The sequence below is a fragment of the Catharus ustulatus genome, chromosome 16 (genome assembly GCF_009819885.2).
Source record: "Catharus ustulatus isolate bCatUst1 chromosome 16, bCatUst1.pri.v2, whole genome shotgun sequence".
NCBI classification, from domain to species: domain Eukaryota; kingdom Metazoa; phylum Chordata; class Aves; order Passeriformes; family Turdidae; genus Catharus; species Catharus ustulatus.
The window spans coordinates 6,504,742-6,521,745 of record NC_046236.1 but is presented as its reverse complement, the minus strand read 5'-3'; the positions used below and the strand labels follow the sequence as shown (position 1 = coordinate 6,521,745).

Genomic DNA, 17,004 nt, shown 5'->3' with positions numbered 1-17,004 from the left:
ACTCCACATCATCATCACAGAATCAGAACAGTGTGAGTTGGAAGGGTCCTTTAAATATCATTTAAGTCTAAAGCTGATGCTTCTTTCACTCAGTGCCATTCAGCAAAAGGACTGGAAAGTCAGAATTAGCAAATGGTGAGCAGGATGAGAAGGAGGATGGACAGTGAGAGGAGCTATACTCACGTACCAATCAATGGATGCCAACTGCCTATTTGGAGATTTGCTGGAAACAGTAGTAGGGTAAAAAACAAGAAATGTTACTGGGGTCCCCGAGGAGGAGCACGAGCCAGCCTAAACTAGATGCAAAATACAACACGTGAGAGAGCACGGCAGCTGGGGTAAGAAGGCTTTCAGTTGAAGGTCATGCCTTATTTCACCCTGGGAGATGTGTTTTGTCACAACTTCTCTCTTCTGTGGCTCCTGAGCTGCTCATAGCCACCTGGGGAAGGGGATTTAATTTGCAAGAGAGCAATTATTCCGATTTTAGTTAATCCAGGCCACCAAAGCCCACATTACTCATGTTCTGCTCCTTAGAAAAATAATATATAACGTGATTTCTTGATAATGGTGTAAATCTAGTCACCTCTAAGTCTAGTTCTAATCTCAGTGCTGATGAATCACACTCCACCCTCCTCTTCCTGTTCCCCCCAAATTGGGGGATTGGCATATTCAATGACCTCAATACTGTCAACATCTGATGACATCCCCAAGCACCCATACTTGCAGGTGATTCAGCAGAGTACTGTGACTGCAGAGTTTCATGTTAGGTTTATCACTTTGGATAAGAGCTCCTCCCATCCTGTAAACTGACTCCTTGCTCCAGGATGGGTTTGAATTGAAGCTTTACGTGTGTTCTTTAGAGCAAGGTTCAAGAAAAGATTTAAATACAAAAACAGGACTTTGACACATTTTAGATGCTTTCAGCTGAAAGGACTTATGAACTGTCCCTGCTGAAAACCTGCAGGTGCACAAACCAGGGTGTGAAGCAGTCCCTTTTGAAGTCCATTTAGGGATCTGGCCATAATTTAGTTTTATGTTATCTTGGAGCTGGATAGAAGAAGGAGTGACATACTCTTGTGTTTTCCAAAGACTGAATCCAATTCACTTGCTTGTCAAGACACTACCTAAAATTACTGAATCTTGAACTTGAAAGTTTTGTTGATTATTTTATGTGTTCTTGTATGTTGTCTAAAACACCTGATATGGTAACTTAAGGGGTGTTGTAGAACTAGAGAAGTGATTTCCCTGCAGTGTTACAGACCGTGGTGCTTGGCTGCGCTGCTGACGGGAAAGTTGAAGATTACTGGTTTAAGTGAGTGAGCCCTTGGCGAAAGCCGCGGAGTTCCCGATCGCCGTGACTGCGAAATGCGTCAGGAGTGCCCGTACTTCCCCTTCCCCTTCCCCGTCCCCTTCCCCTTCCCGTCCCGTTCCCCTTCCCGTCCCGTCCCGTCCCGTCCCGTCCCCAGCAGAGCGGCCGAGGCGGCTCCCGGGGCAGGACCCGGCTGGGGCAACCCCCGCAGCGCCTGCTCGCGGCGCTGGGGGAAGGGGAGGAGGAAACGCGGGTGGGGACGGGACGGGACAAGCCCTGCTGACGGTGCTGCGAGCGGAGAGGAGCGGAGCGGAGCGGCGGGCTGGTGGGCACGGCTCGGCACGGTAAGGGCTGTGCCTGGAGCCTGGCGGTGCCGCGGGCAGGGCAGAGCGGGGCGGCGGGGGGGATTTTCCTCCTCCGCCGGGGCCGCTTCCTGGCCCTCTGCCCTCCCCAGGCCGCTGTCAGTGCTCCAGTGCTCCGGCCCGGCTGCGGGGAGGGGGAGAGGCCGCGGCTCGGGGCTGGTCCCGCCCCGCAGGAGCCCCCGGGGCACCGGGGCAGGCTGGGGCTTCCCGGGCCGGCAGTGTCCCGAGCGGCGCGGTCCCAGGCCCGGTCCCGGGACGGTCCGGGGGATGCCGTGGGTGACGGCTCCTGCCCCCGGCGCTGCGGGCGGGGACCGAGCGAGGCCGGAGTTTCGCTTCCCCAAGTGTGGCAGGCGGAAGGTGGCCCTTTCCTTAGGGAATGCTCTCGGGAGCCGCGCGGCAGCAGCTTCTCTCGGACCGGCCCTGCCCTGCCTCGAGGAGGGGGTTACTTACAGGAAACCACTCACAGGATTATTCCGAGAGTACTGATGACTTGGTAAAAGTAACACTAACCTCTGAAATCTCTCCTGCCGGCAGAGCACGCCGTGCGGTACTGTATCTACTTTGCCGGTATAGAGTTCAGTGCGACGTCAATGCCATTGGTTCTTCCTGAAATAATGATATGTCAAAGTCTATTTTGTTGTGATTATTGGATTTTATTCTCTCACAAATGCCTGAGAAATTTAAACAATTTTGAGACAGTATTTCTCAGCAGGTTGGTAAATTAGGAAGTTGTTGTCCAGAGTTCACACGAAGCTGGTGGTCCAAGAAGGTGCTGTGTTAGGGCTTTGCGCTGCAAAAATCTGAGTGCTTTGATAAACTTGTATATCCTGCTGTTGTTAAAAAAAATAAGCCTTCAACACATATTTCATTCTTGGTTTTGCTGACCGGTAGCTGTCTTAGACTCTGATCTGCGTTGGTGTTGGAGGGTGATTTAGGATTTCTAGTGAAGAGGACTGCGTAGCAATTGTTTAATTTAAGGATTAAGTTGTGTCAAATTTAAACAAGAGTTTAAGGGAAGGGCAGCAACAGATTTGTTCGGCCAGACTAGGTTAGGATAGCTGTAATTGTAAGCAATTTACTGGCTGGGGTTTTGGTTGGTTGTTTACAGATGAAGCAGAAAGATGGGCTAGACCTTCTTTTTCCCTTGTCCCAAGCCTGTTTTTCAATACTTGGAGTGTGAAACATACTTGGCACATTTGCAATGGCTGTATGAAGTGATGGTTCATATATCTCTGATGTTTAAAGCAGAAGGGACATTAGAAAATGTTGTGGTTACATCTGCAACTCAGTATTTTGAAGAGATTTTTTTGTAGTCCTGATGTCATCTTGATGTTTATTAGGAATTTTTGTTTTGATAGGTAACTTGAAGGAATTCATACATGATTTTAGCTATTTACCATTCACTGTAGTACTTTGTACACGTTAAGTATGCTACAGTTTTGAGACTTTAAAAAAAGAAATAGGGTGCCCCAAAGGTGCTGTGAGGACCTAAGACCTTTTCACTTTTGTCTACAGGAAAAGAAAAAAAATGAAAGTGCAGAAAAAGTGCAGTGATCACTTTTAAATTGAAATGGTTGTTCAAAACCACTTGGTGGTAAGAAATGAACATGCAATGTAATTTAAAAATAAGTAGATATTAAGACTAGAACTCATGCTGGAAGTTATGATCATTTTGAAATCTGTGAAAGGGGGTTGTTCAATTTCCTAGAATTTGCTTGTCAGTGAAGCAGAGCTGAGCAGCAGAAGTAGCTGTGTGTTTAACCCCACCTGGCAACTGAGCACCACACAGCTGCTCACTCACTGCACCCCTGAAGAAACTGGAAGAGTTTGAGAAACCTCATGGGTTGAGATACAAACTGTTTCATAATTGAAATAAAATTAAAATTAAAAAAAATATAATAATTATAATGAAAAGGAAAATAACAGGGAGAAATACAATCCAGCAAGTGAAGTAAATGAGAACAACTGCTCACCACCAACCGATGCCCAGCCAGTCCCTGAGCAGTATTTCCCTCTCAACAGCCTTCTTCCAGGTTTTATTGCTGAGTGATGCTTTATGGTCTGGTATATCCCTTTGGTCAGCTGGGGTCAGCTGTTCTGGAAGTGTCCCCTTCTGGCTTCTTGTGCCCCCTCAGCTTAAACCAGCACACTGAGTGGGGCCAGTAGGTCGTGATTCATCTCTGCAGTTTAGTCACAAGGGGAAAACTTCTCTTTTTTAAAGAAAACAGAAGATCAGTGTTTTTTAAAAGTATAGCTGTGAAATATTTGTTATGACAAAAACTTACTGAGTTTCAACATCTTTGAGTGCTGTCTTGTTCCCTCTTCATTCTGCCAAAGCTGCAGTGTGCGTATGTGAAATGTGGGAAGGAGCAATGTTTGTCCCAGGCTTAGCACAATTACTGCTCCAGCCCTGGTAGCCACATCTGTCCTTCTGTACCAGCTCCTGTGTTTGTCATGGCCATGGGGCTGCTATAAAACCCACACTTGATTGAATACACAATTCCCTTTGTAATACGTTTCCACATTGCTTCTAAATCTGCTGGAAAGAATGTGGGACTTCTGAAATATATAAACATTGCTGTTTACTGGTGTATCCCCATGCCTCCAGTGCAGGTGATTAGTCCTGTGTAACCTGGAGGAGTGAACAAACTTGTGACAATTTCTTTATGAAAGTGTTGATAGAGTTCACTGAAATCCTGATGAAAGCTGTGTTGTGTGAGGAAGATAATCAGCAGTATTCCAGAGATTTTTCCATGCTCTGGTTGAACAGAAAGGCTTTTGTCATTGTTGGAAACTTGTCTCACCTGAGCTTAGGGTGGATGGAGTGACACCCTAAATAGACACTTTCACTTGAAATTCTTTCTCTTTGCATGTTGTCTTTTGTACGGAAGAATTGTATCAGTGCAATTTCCCGTCTTTTATTCATGGTAATGCTGAGGGTAATTGGAGCACCTATATAACTTTTCATAGCACCATAGAATTAATATTCCAAATACAGGTTGCCTTTCCCAGATAGCACTGAGTGCAAAGACTCGCATGGGTACAGAGGGGTTGTATGTGCGACACCAGAGTGTGACTCTTGGAGAGCTGTCTGATTGGTCCTTAGGATGAAGGGGAAAAGGGAGATGCCTGGTCAGCATTGATGCCATAAGACCTTGTTCCACGAAGAAAATGGTGGGCTAAGAAGCTGGGGAGTAGGAGAGGAAGTCTGCATTGAAACCACAGTCCTTTCTTGGCAGTGGTCAGCATTCCTATCCTCTGCAAGAATGAAACAATTGGCAGAGGAGAAGTTGCACTTCAAACTCATTAAAACATTGCTAAGAAGCAAAAATAGCAAGCTTAGACACATTGGATAGTTGTAAAAGCTTTGAGTTCAGTTTTATATGCTTCATTCTTTGGGTTTCTTTTTCCTTCAATATAAATACTTCTTATATCAAATTACAGCAGAGGTAAATAGTATTTTTTGATTATTTAAGCTTCACCACAAACCAGGCTCATGTTGGTTAAGCAACTACCATGTGGCCTATCATACTGTTCAGTTTTTCAGGTGAACAAGAGGGATTAGAAATAGTGTTCTTGGAGAAATAGGAGACTGATAGATAGTGTACTGATAAAAATGCCCCACCTCCCTGCTTTAGTATGAGGAAGAATTGTGTTGGGACAAAGTGCAAAAAATTCATAGTGAAAAGGAAATGGGAAGTAGGCAACAACAACAGTGAAATCAAGATTAACATTTAATACTATCAGAAATAAATACCAGCCAATTAATTTTATGCTGGTTAATGTCCCTTTTAATCTAGTTATCTTCTTGCTGTTGAGTTGAGCCTAATTATTTGTCAATTGCCCTTAATAAATAATGCCTTCTGTTATGATTTTCTCTCTTTATGTTTCAGATACAATGTCTGCTCCAAGTGGCAACCCTGTGCCATCTGCACCACCTTCTTATGATGAAGCCGTAGGCATCAATATGAACTATCCCCACCCCTATCCTGTCCCTGGCCCTGGGCCGATGCCAGATGGGAAGGGAATGAACCCTCCCCCACACATGGGGCAGCCTCCACCAGCAAATAACCCCAGTAAGCCTCCAAAACTCTTCTGTACCTCATGTTAAGGTGGTGTCAGGTGGCTGTGTAATAGGTGCTGTCAGAAGATGAAAAATCATGGTTCACAGGTGTTCATCACTTGCCAAAAAATACTTCTGAAGAGAATAAGGTGAATCAATTCTTGTGAATCCTTCAGTGTGCCCTGATATCAATAACATAATTTGGCTTTCTGCAGTTTTTAGTGCAGCTTTATTTTTAAGACAGTGTCTGTCTTTGTGTATTGTGTATTGTATTCATTGCTCTGAGCCCTGAATATTTCAGTTATGTCTGGTTTAGAGGAAGTTGATTGCTACTCTTTTTTCCTGTTCCTCATGGAGTAAAAGCCATTTTTCTGCTCAGTTGCTGTTCAGACGGTGTATGTGCAGCAGCCAATAGTGTTTTATGACCGCCCAATTCAGATGTGCTGCCCTTCCTGCAACCAGATGATAGTGACACGTCTCTCGTATGACTCAGGAGCTTTGACCTGGCTGTCATGTGGTGGCCTCTGCTTGGTGGGGTAGGTCAACTCCCATTTGTACTTTTACCTTGTCTTTTTTTAGCTCTAACGTGTAAGGGAGCTCTCAGCTTTGGTTTCTCCATGTGGGACCTGAGCCTTTGTGGTTCAATTAGCCTACGTGTGCATCTGTGTCCTACAGGATACAGCAGTTCTGGAACATTACGGGAATGGACTCCATAGCCATGTGTGTTCTTCCTAAAGCTTACCAGTTTTACTGATGGCTTTTGGACAAAATACATTTTACCTTCTTGTGTGTATAAAAAGTGTTAAAGCAATGTTTTTCACTTTGTTTTTGCCTTTGCAGGTGTGTAGCAGGCTGCTGCTTAATTCCCTTCTGCATTGATGCCCTAAAGGATGTGGATCACACCTGTCCAAAATGCAATACTCTTCTTGGTTCTTACAAACGTTTATAGGCAGTATTTAAACATTGATGAAGTATTTTAGCACCTCTACAAGCCTTCTCTGAATCTTCCTGGAGACTACATGTTTTTTCTGTGGATCCTTTCACTGGAAACCAATAAAAAGTAATGTTTATTTCTAGATGATTTGAATATGCATTTGCTTGAGAGGAGTCTCACTTAGGTCTGTAAAAAGCATACCTAATCTTTATGGGCCCCTCAGTTCCAGCACCAGTGGAGAGCAATGGAGTGTTTCCCTTTTTTGCTTTACGCAGAACAGGTTGGTGATGTTCTTCAGTTAATCTTGTCTCTGACATGTTGCACACTGTGCTTGCATCAAGACTGTAAAGTCTCAGCACACAACGAGAGGAGGATGTGTACGGAGAACTGTTTAGTCTCATGCTTTGGCAGCAACACTGTTTATGAACTTGCAGGGAGTTGCCTCAGAGACAGGTGCTCCTCTTTGAAAAAAGAAATCGTTTGTTGTCATCTTTTCATGAGCACTAGAATTGATTTTAAAACTTCCATAGGTGGAAAATAACCAAACCTAAAGGTTTCTTCCTTCTTGGAGGTACCTTTTCCAAATGGACAACTCAGGTTGTTGTGCAAAAGTAGTGATTGAATCTAGTACCTGAATTTTCTTGCCAGTTTCAGGTCTAGTCATGTCTCCAATCTGAATTAAAGATGTTCATATAGAAGATACTTGTTCGGTGGTTTTTGTTAGGCTGGAGGCTTTCTTACTGCTGATTGAAAGTCTGTGAAGTGTTCTCTTCACTCCAGTGGAAATGTCCGGAGAGCCTTGGTTAGAACATTGGAAAACTTCCTTGTACATTTACGTAAGTCAGCTGATCAATCATAAACAAACCTCAGTCTTATCGTAAGGCTTGAATTCCACTTGAAACACATAAATAAAACGCCTGAGCTTTTAGTTGTTGACCTGCTCATTAATTATTGTTTCTTTATTAAGAAGATTAAATGTTTGTTAAGGAGTTTCTCTGATTTTTCTAAATAAAACTAAAGATGAGTTCTGCTTTTAGAAACGTAAGCTGCATATGCTTAAGATGATAATCACAAAAAATTAGGGAATGAGTCTCTGAAGGTTCAAGTAATTTCTGTGTTATAAGCAACTTGATCAAACAACATTTTGATGTATATCACAGAATCTGAATCACAAAATCAGCTGGGTTGGAAAAGACCTTTGAGATCATCATGTCCAGCCTGTGTCCTAATGCCACCTTATCAACCAGACCATGGTGCTGAATACTGCACCCAATGTTTTCTTAAATACCTCCAGGAACAGTGACTCCACCATCTCCCTGGGCAGCCCATTCCAATGTCTGATCACCCTTTCTGTAAAAACCTTCTTCTTAATGTACAACGTAAATGATACCTGTCCAGAAAAGACAGACAGTTGTTTAAAAAGGCTGTGTTGGCAACACTGTATTAATATATGTAAAAGGAAAAAGCTAAAACAAATACAAATAAAAAATACTGCATTTACAGTTCTTACCAAATGTGCCTTCTGTAAATATTTGGTATAAATTAGTTTTTCAAGTCTTTCAACACTTTATGTTTGAAATCCAGTAATTTTGTAGATCACGTACAATCTCTAGGCCTTGTCTTAATTAGGTTTTGTAATCTGCTGTTGCTTGTGATTCAGTCTGCAAGTGATTTAAGAGCTTCCTTGTGTATTTGGAAAAGGTTTCTGGTCTCCTCGTGTCGTAAGAATGTACATCAGCAGCTACTAACTGGCAAGGGGACGATGGAGATAAAAAGCTGGTAGTTTCGTATCTGTCCATCTTGATGCTGTGGTACCAACAAGTGTTTTTGTCTGCTGGTGAACCACTATATTGCTCTCCATGTTCTTGAAGGGCTTGGGTGATGCTGCATTGAACTTTCTGCTCTGCTGGCACGAGCAAGGCTTGTGCCTTACTGGGAAGGAGAGTTCCCCCACTGGGTGTCACAGAAAATGTGCTTCTTGTCAGTTTATTGTCAGAGCAAGACAGAAAGAAGCAATGAAGCTCACACTGTTTCCAAACTTGGGATTTGCTTGCATGGTGGGGATGATTTTTAATTCTTCAACACCCTGTCAGTCTGGTATGCATAATCCTGCCATATAATCATTTGGTAAGTCTTCAGTTGTTATTCCCTTAGCTCCCCTTCTCTTTCCAAAGTGTTGCCTAGAAAATCTGAGGTGTTGGAATCAGAATGCGAAACACACACACAAAAAATGTTTGTTTTGATTTATGTGGACAGTCCATTGATTCTCTTTAAGTTCCTTGTATGGATTGAGAAAAGGACACACAATGTTGGCAGCTCTTCCTTGTAATTCAGCGTTCTGCAAGGCTTTCTGCTGCCCCTTTTATAGCTGGGTTTCCTTAAATGCAAAGCCTGTGTTTGTTTTCTTGTGTATGGAATGATGTGCAGACTGTGCCAAAGTAACCTGCTTTGTTAAACCTACCTTGGACAAACAAATGCAGGATATAACTTGCTTTGTGTGAAAGCACTTTGTGTTTTATTATGTTGAAATTACTTTTTGTTTTTAAGACTGACTCTATTTAAAATAAAAACTTTGTCTTTCCTATCTAGTGCTTGTAATTGGAAAATTAAAATATTTGGAATGTTTCCAAACACATGGGTGACTGAAATGTTAAGTGAAGGGAGAAAATTTTCAGTGTATCACCTGGGACATAAATCTCATAAATCGCATTGTCTGCTTTGCAGACCAACTGTCCCCCACAGAGCCACACTGAAAATGTGTTGTTTTCCTACAATCTGTGTACTAGAAATATTTTTTCAATTAAAACTGTTGGTAAATCTTTCACTTGCAATGCAACTAAATAAATACATAAATATGGCTCCACATTCACATACCAGCAATATATATCAAATATCACTGTATTCAGTAGGAAAGAATCCCTATTAATCATGTGAGAATACCCTCGTTTCTTTCAGCATCTAAATTTTTGTTTAGTTGGTTTTTTGGGGTGCAGAAAGCACAGGAAAGCAAGGTTAGTACCTCAAACAAGTTTGTGTTATTGCACTGATATTTATTATTTTTATTAAGCAACTTTGAGGTTTTTTTGGTAGTGAGTGTTGTATGTATAGTTTTTCCTTAGTAAGGTAAGATACAGAAGGAACAATGCTGACTTTATGGACTTTAGCTGTTTTCACACAAGGAAGAAGCACAGGCCATCTGAAATCCTCCAGCCTCACGTTACAGATTAATTACAGATTCCCTACACACACCTTCAGGAGCTTTCTAGGATTACTTTGCTTTTTGCTACACTTCGACAGTGTTATTTTCATTAGGTTTCTGTTTTTAATAGAACTTGCACAGTGTTCAAATTCTGATGAGGATTGAGCCAGAAGGAAACAAAACTTGTCATGCAAAGAGGATACAAAATAAAAATTGTTAAAACAAGTAACAGGCAGCTGATAGCCCTACAACAGGGAGGTGTTAAGCGAGTTCAGAGCGGTTTCAAGAAGCTGCTATTTATTGCAGTGTTTGTGGCAGCACTTCTGGCAGTCTAACCACAAGGGATTTTTTTAAAGAAATGAGTTGTACTCAAACCTAGTTAATAACTGCGTGGCAGGAGGTCAGTAATGGAGTATACAATAATATCATCCTTGGAATAAAAACTATGCAGCGCAAATCCTGTGGCAAAGATGTAAAGTTTTTGTAGTTCAGGTGATTGCATTTTATAGGAAATTAACTTTTGTGTTCCTATTTGCTTCATAAGATCCTGCAATGTGAGATGAATTTCTTTTCTTTGGGATGACTTTTAATATATTTTTTGTGAGATGAATACTCACAGGTTTGATATGCTGGTTATAAATCCAGTATAAAAATAAATTTGCCAATGAGCATCTTAGTACTTTTTCACACCTAAACACCTAGGACACTAAAAGGTGCATGTGAAACCTACTGATTTCAAAGGAAGTGCATCTTATAACTACTTAAAATTTATTTTTGTTGGTCTTTTTGTGGGAGTGGGGATGGTTTAAGAACTTGAAAATTTAATGTCTGAATAGATAGCTGTGTGGCCTGGAGGTGCTGAAAGTAGCTGTGCCCAAGTTGAGACAAACCAAGAGTGAGTAGGCGACTTTTTAGAAGTCCTTTTGTGTTTGGCTGTTTTGCTTCACACTACAGCTTTGTCTTTGTAACAAAAAATTACCCCTAAAAGCAGCTTCAATGAGCTCCAGAGAACCATTTCGTTAGCAGGGTGTATGACCGACACTACTCTAGGACTTAAAGCCACAGTTGCATCTGAATGTGACAGCAAGGGGTTCACAAAAGCATTAGGGGGAAAAAAAGACAAACCCAAAGCAATTTATATCTCTTTCTCCCCACAGCCTCTGAAGTACCTTCTCGTGATGCTAATCTGAGTGCTCTGAGTCTTGGTAACTAGTACAGAAGTTGCCTTGTAAAGTGCTTTTATTGTTCATGAAGTAGCGCTGAAGAATTTTTTTATCCTAGGAAACAGAATCATAGCATCGCTAAGGTTGGAAAAGACCTCTGAGATCGTTGAGTGCAACCATCAGCCTGCCAGCTCCACCGCTCAGCCATGTCCCTAAGCATCACATGGACATATTTTCTGAATGCTTCCAGGGATGGTGATTCCAGCACTTCCCTGCACAGCCTGTTCCAATGCCTGACCACTCTTTCACCCAGCTGAAAGCGAAGGTCCCTCCTGAGACTCCTTTCCTCCAGGCTGAGGCCCCCAGCTCCCTCAGCTGTTTGTTGCTCATCAGTGTTGATGAGGAGCTCCGCTGCACGTCTCTGGTCATGCTGCAGCTCAGTGTCCTCGCTGCGAGAGGCCCAGGACTGGACACCGGACTGCAGGTGCGGCCCCCTCACGCTGTTCCTCGCTGACCCGCTCGCTCTGCGCGCCCTCGCCCGCGGCTTCCTCGGCCGCTCCTCGGCGCTCGGGGGCCGAGCCTGAGGGCGGCCCGCCGGGGAGCGGCCGCTGCAACAGCCCTGGGGCGGGCAGGTGGCCCCTCTACCGCTTCATTTCAGCTGGGAAAAAGTCCTGGAAATCGTTGGTGCCTCGCAGCGCTTTTGCGGCGTTTGCTCCAGAGGCTGGAGGGTGTTGGGGCCGCTGTCCCCGGAGCGCTGCTCCGGGCGGTGCCCGGCGCTGTGAGGGGCGCTCCGGGACACGCTCGGTGCTGTTAGGGGCGCTGTGAGGGGAGCTCCGGGACACAATCGGTGCTGTTAGGGGAGCTCCGGGACACGCTCTGTACTGTGAGGGGCGCTCCGGGGGTGCCCGGCACTGTGGAGGCTCCGCGGGCTCGATTCGGGTCCGTTCCCAGGCGGAGCTCCCGGACGTGGAGGGCTGCGGGCACAGGAGGTGCGGCGAGCGCACAGGTGGGAGCGGGATCCTGGCCAAGGGCGCTTCCCTCCTGCCTTCGGCTGTTAGGGCTGAACGTCAGTGTTACGATAATATTTATTTAATATTATTTGTGGGGCCTGTATAAAGCAGACTGCCAGTTTGTAAAAGCTCGGGCTTTCTTGGCAGTAATAGTGAACAGTTGTCAGTGTCCACAGATAGGCTTGCCCTGTTGTGTGACAGATGGTACTTTTTATTAAATTAATTTTCCAAACTTGAGGGCAGTATCCATTAGAAGGAATGAATACTTTCCTGAGACTTATAGCCAGCGTGGGTCTCTTGTGTGTCATTAAACCAATGTGTTTGCAGCGTGCCGGATTTTCTTCCATTTTTTAAGATTATCTAGGACAGCAATATGCTGGAAATTTCTCTTCAGGAGGTTCTTTTTCTGCCTGTTTTGGGGGTGGTGTTTTGATTTTTTAGAAAAAGCTCACCTAGTGTGAGGTAGGAAAAAATATTTACAAATATTTCCAGTCTTGGGGTCTATCCTGCACTTGCCAACCACTACGTGAGGGATGTCACATGAACCAAGTGCACAGGACACTTATGTGATATTTTATCTTAAAGGTTTGACTTCTTGCATTTAGATCCTAGCTGCTATTCAGGAATTTAATTCTGTATTTAGATATTTTAATAAAAACTGCCCCAAATTTGTGCTGTGCTGAAAACAACTGTTTGAAATATTTTTATCAAAAAAAGCCCTAGAATTTTGTTCATTAATTTCTTTGTTCTTGGGCCTATGAAATTGCCAAGATTTAAGCAAGCTCAGATTTATAAATTCTCGAGTGTGCTCATAGTCCTACCATAAGATATATTTCTTTTTTTTTATTAGTATGGTTCCTTCCCTAAGAAATAGGAAGCTACAAAGCTAAAACTTGAGATTAAAATGCAAATTAGATTATTTTATAAAGCCTAAATTATACTCTGCACTTGAACCAATGTCATGATAAAGCAGAAATTCTCTCTGTGTTGATATTCCTACTGACTTTGATGCAAATTTTATGCTTTAAAGGTTTTTTTCAATAGCCATGTGAAATGTATTGGAAAATCTTATTATATAAACAATTAAAAGTCAGACTGGTGTGGAAACTGGGCAATACTAGTGATTCCAGGAAAGAATTGTCGCAATATAGCAATTTTCTGGTAAATTCATCATGTTTTTATGTTCCTACCCAGCTATTAATTTTCCTGCTTCTGTCCATATTGCTGAGAGTAGACCAAGAGCTAAATAACTGCTTACATGGAGTACATACTATGCCCAGAGAAGCTGTACTCTTAAATGAAAAATTAGATTGAGTACCAGACTGAGTAGCTTAGCAGAGTAAGAACGGCAAACTCAGCAAGTAATTTTCCACAAAGGAATCTCTCATTATTCACACACAATTTCACCCATTTGAGGTTTGGGACCTTGTTTGGTGGGATGAGCTGCCTCCCATGAATTTGCTTGCTCCCAATGGAAACACCTTCCCTTTAGTCCCAAAGCTCTGCCTTTCATCCTATATGCTTCTTTTTTGCTTGATTAATCATCAAGGAGTGATTCCTACGGTGACTTTTACATTTGTTTATTTAGTTTAAACTCACTGCACGGGATTGTTGTGAGCATTTGCTCTGTTATGATACCATACACCTAATTTCTTTTCCTTTTCACCTAATTTCTTTCCTTTTTGTGGGATTTCAAATAGATTAACATCTCTTTCTCTTCTCTTGCAAAAAGGCTGAAAAGCTGTTGGGGATGGGATCAATGGTTATGTGTGAGTCTGTCTCTCCCCCTCACCACAACCTCCCCCTCCTCTCTGCAGGCTACCCTGCCAGAGCCCCTCCTCTGTCTGGAAGAGGGGAGTTGAAATAGTGAGCTCCTGCTTTGTGAAGGAAATTTTCTTTCCGTGCCTTGCTCAGAGGTGCCTTTGAGAGCAGAGCTGATGTCTTTTTGTTAACTTCTGGTCTGAGGAGGTGATTTTGATGGCCACAGGGTTGCTCATCATCATTTTACTCTGTGCTGTTGTGGCTGGAGCTTCAGGGAGTAAGTAGAATAAATTTTTCCTCTGCTAAGTTTGCTAAGTGTAGCAGTTTGCCTCACTGAGCTCTTTGGGTGGTACGGGGCAGGTGGGAGAGCATCCTCCCTGGAGAGGATGCATTAAATTGTGCCTCTTCCTTCAGCATTCTGGGGAAAGCAACAGAAATAGGGAGGTTGTGTCAGTCTGTATACTTGATAGAAAATCTCCCATGGATTTATTTATTTATTTATTTAGAGGACCGTGCTTTGATTTCAGTAATTTCACTGAAATTCAGAAGCAGCAGGTCCATGCTGAGCTGCACACAAATTTGCACTGCTATTCTGTTCTGTTACCTGTCATTGCAGGATCCTCAGCGGGATTAAGTTATGGAGCTTCCTGTTTATCAGAATGTGCAGGTGAGTAAAACAAGATTGTATTCAGCTTTTTCTATGATAAGGAAAGAAGAATTTGAAAATGTCCACAGGGATGTTGTGTTCTGGGAAGAAAGGTGCTTATGTCTGAGTGATCAGCATTTATGGAAACAGCAGAGAAGTTCCACTAAGGTTTACCAGGCCCACACCTGCCTGAAGTTTTCATTCTGTGAGCTCTAAAAAGCTCCTAAACATTAGAGCTGAGCAAAGGACTAAACCAGTGTGGGACTGAGCCCAACCATGGGCATGAAGAGCAGATCTGTTTCATCTTGCTGTGGTGAAGGTCCTGCTTTGCTGCTCTCTGAAAGGTGTCTAAAGAGCATCATGCTGCAAATGCATTACATTCCTTTTCTGCCCATGGAAATTATCTCCTTGCCTTAAAGGAAATTGTGAGGTTTTGTGCTTGGGAGAGGGGAAGTCTTTTCACCCTCCTTTCAGGAGCTATGGCCAGCATTCAGGGTGCTTTCAGAAACCCAATTCTTCCAACTGAAAGTCCGAATGGGAGGGGAGCAGTCTGACTATCCATCCCTTCGCTCAGCTGATTCAGGTGGCTGAAAGATTAAAAGATAGAAAACAAACAGAGAGAAGGAGAAGTTTAATAGACTTAAAAAACACCCCCCCTTTTTTTTTTTTTTTTGGTTTGTTTGTTTATTTCCTAGGATACAGTGCATCATACTTCCCAAAAAGAGCTAGATACATTTACAGGTATTCAGCAGTCACCAGCACATTCCTGCAGGGAAATACTTACAAAAGCAGTGGCATCTCTCTGGAGAGCACAGTGATCATTGAAGTATTGGGGAATTGCCAGATGGTTTTGGAAGTAAGTATTATCATAATTGTTTGAGTGATTGGGATGAGCTGATGTGGAATCTTATTTTGCTTTGGGATTATTGCTCCATTTCAAACACTTGTTTTTCTTGTAATTAAAATCCAGTTCAATTCTGGATCTCATAATTAGAGTTGCAGTATTGCTTTGATGTGCCACAACTTGAAATTATGTATTTGCCAGCTTTAGAGTGTATATTAAGTAAATAATTGTTTTCTTTTCTGAGTAGCACAACAGTTTCATTGTTTTGTTACATGAGGTGCAGAACTAGAGATAAAGCCAGTCATTGAAAGGAACTTGGTTTACTTTAAAGCACTTTCATATCTGTAGCAGTAATTTTAAAATAGCAAGCATTTTAAAGAGAACTTGAGAAACTTGTATGATGTGCTGGATTGGTGCCATTCCTAGTCCAGTGTCAAATTCAGTCTTGTAACACTCTATTCATCACAACAGATCTGTCTGAGTGCAAGAGCAATAGGGCAGTTTCAAGTTGCAGAGCTTCTCCTGGGGTGAGCCCTGAGGTAGGCCAGGTGGAGAACTACAGGGCTTTAGAACTACAGGGGCACCAGGGGAAATAAATTTCTCAGCTGCCTGGGTTTTCCTTCAGGTTAACAGAGGGGATAATTCATTGATTTTGCTGGGGGGGTTGACATGTGTCTACTAAATGCACACTACATAAGGCCAACAATGGAGAGGATAGTTATCCCTGTCCTAGCACATGGATTAAAATTAACTGATTAGTGGTTTGGCAGTGAAAGGATTATAATAGTGCTGTGTAGAATGTGTTTAACAGTGAGTGAAATGTCTTCATAGAAGAACTTTCTGGAAACTGCCTCAGATATGCCACCTGAAGATGGGGCTAATACAATTCTGTTGCAACACTGAGCCTTTGTTCATAGTCTGTGATGTTCAGTGTGGTTATCCTGGTGTGATAAATCCACAAGTTCCTCTTGACAAATAATATATTACTTAAAATCTTTGCTCCTAGGTGCAAGATGTACAGATTAAGAAAACTTTTGCATCCAGAGAGGAGTCTCTGAAGGAAATGGACAGTCTAAGGTAGAAAACATTCTAATCTGGTCTGGTTTTTGGAGTTTTTTTAAACTATATGGCTTAACAGCAGCCTGACGGGACAGTGTTCACTCTGCTTCATACTCTGTTTAGTTGTAGGGTTTCTTTTTTTGTGTGGTTTTTGTTTGTTTGTTGGTGGAGGGTTTTTTTGTTTGCTTGTTTTTTGGTTTTGTTTTTTTTGTTGTTGTTGTTAAATGAGGATCCAGATATGACCACCATAAGCAAAAATGAGAGAAAGTGAGGCATTTGGTCCAAACAGATTTTTCTTCAATGTAAGTTCATCCATTTGTATGTAAAACCATTTGGACAGTAGACAATTCAAATTATTCTGAGTACAAATTCCCCAGACCTCTAGCAGCACGTGTGGATCACAGCTCTCAGAGCTGCAGAGGTTACTTCCACAGACTCTAGAGTTTTGCAGTGCATTTCAGAAGTTCTTGGTTTAGAAGATTCTCATAAGGCAAAACCTTTTTTCTTCCAAGGTATTTATATTTTATTTATTTGTCCAATGAGATTTTCTTCCCTTTCTGTTCTTGGGTTTAGTAGCTCATTCCTAACATGTGTCAGTGTGCTTCTCACTGACTTGCCAAGGTATAGTCTCCAGTGTAGATGGCTATACAAAAA

General features: G+C 42.6%; 2 protein-coding genes across 4 annotated transcripts in view; both read left to right on the top strand.

Annotated features, from left to right (window-relative positions):
* The first annotated feature begins 1,429 nt into the window (after positions 1-1,429).
* LITAF (lipopolysaccharide induced TNF factor) lies at positions 1,430-9,252 on the top strand. 3 transcript variants are annotated; one of them, XM_033074549.2, is made up of 4 exons: positions 1,430-1,653; positions 5,565-5,747; positions 6,114-6,270; positions 6,575-9,252. In XM_033074549.2, the coding sequence occupies exons 2-4, from the start codon at positions 5,570-5,572 to the stop codon at positions 6,681-6,683; spliced, it is 444 nt and encodes a 147-aa protein (XP_032930440.1). In that variant the 5' UTR covers positions 1,430-1,653; positions 5,565-5,569; the 3' UTR covers positions 6,684-9,252. The 3 variants fall into 3 exon arrangements, with proteins under 3 accessions (XP_032930440.1, XP_032930442.1, XP_032930441.1); XM_033074551.2 differs by lacking the exon at positions 1,430-1,653 and adding an exon at positions 1,962-2,164; XM_033074550.2 differs by lacking the exon at positions 1,430-1,653 and adding an exon at positions 1,962-2,218.
* Positions 9,253-15,225: 5,973 nt separating this feature from the next.
* The window catches only part of LOC117003938, a 73,793-nt gene continuing 72,014 nt past the window's right edge, over positions 15,226-17,004 (top strand). Inside the window, exons 1-2 of the mRNA XM_042779783.1 lie at positions 15,226-15,303; positions 16,298-16,368. Of these exons, the coding sequence (XP_042635717.1) occupies positions 15,292-15,303; positions 16,298-16,368 (83 nt within the window). The 5' untranslated portion in view covers positions 15,226-15,291. The remainder of the gene's footprint in view (positions 15,304-16,297; positions 16,369-17,004) is intronic.

Bases quoted from the DNA above. Each gene is read 5' to 3' on its own strand.
- LITAF (XM_033074549.2), top strand. From the start codon at position 5,570: ATGTCTGCTCCAAGTGGCAACCCTGTGCCATCTGCACCACCTTCTTAT. The intron at 5,748-6,113 runs GTAAGCCTCCAA...TTTTCTGCTCAG, and splicing joins TCCACCAGCAAATAACCCCA to TTGCTGTTCAGACGGTGTAT. The intron at 6,271-6,574 runs GTAGGTCAACTC...TTGCCTTTGCAG, and splicing joins GGTGGCCTCTGCTTGGTGGG to GTGTGTAGCAGGCTGCTGCT.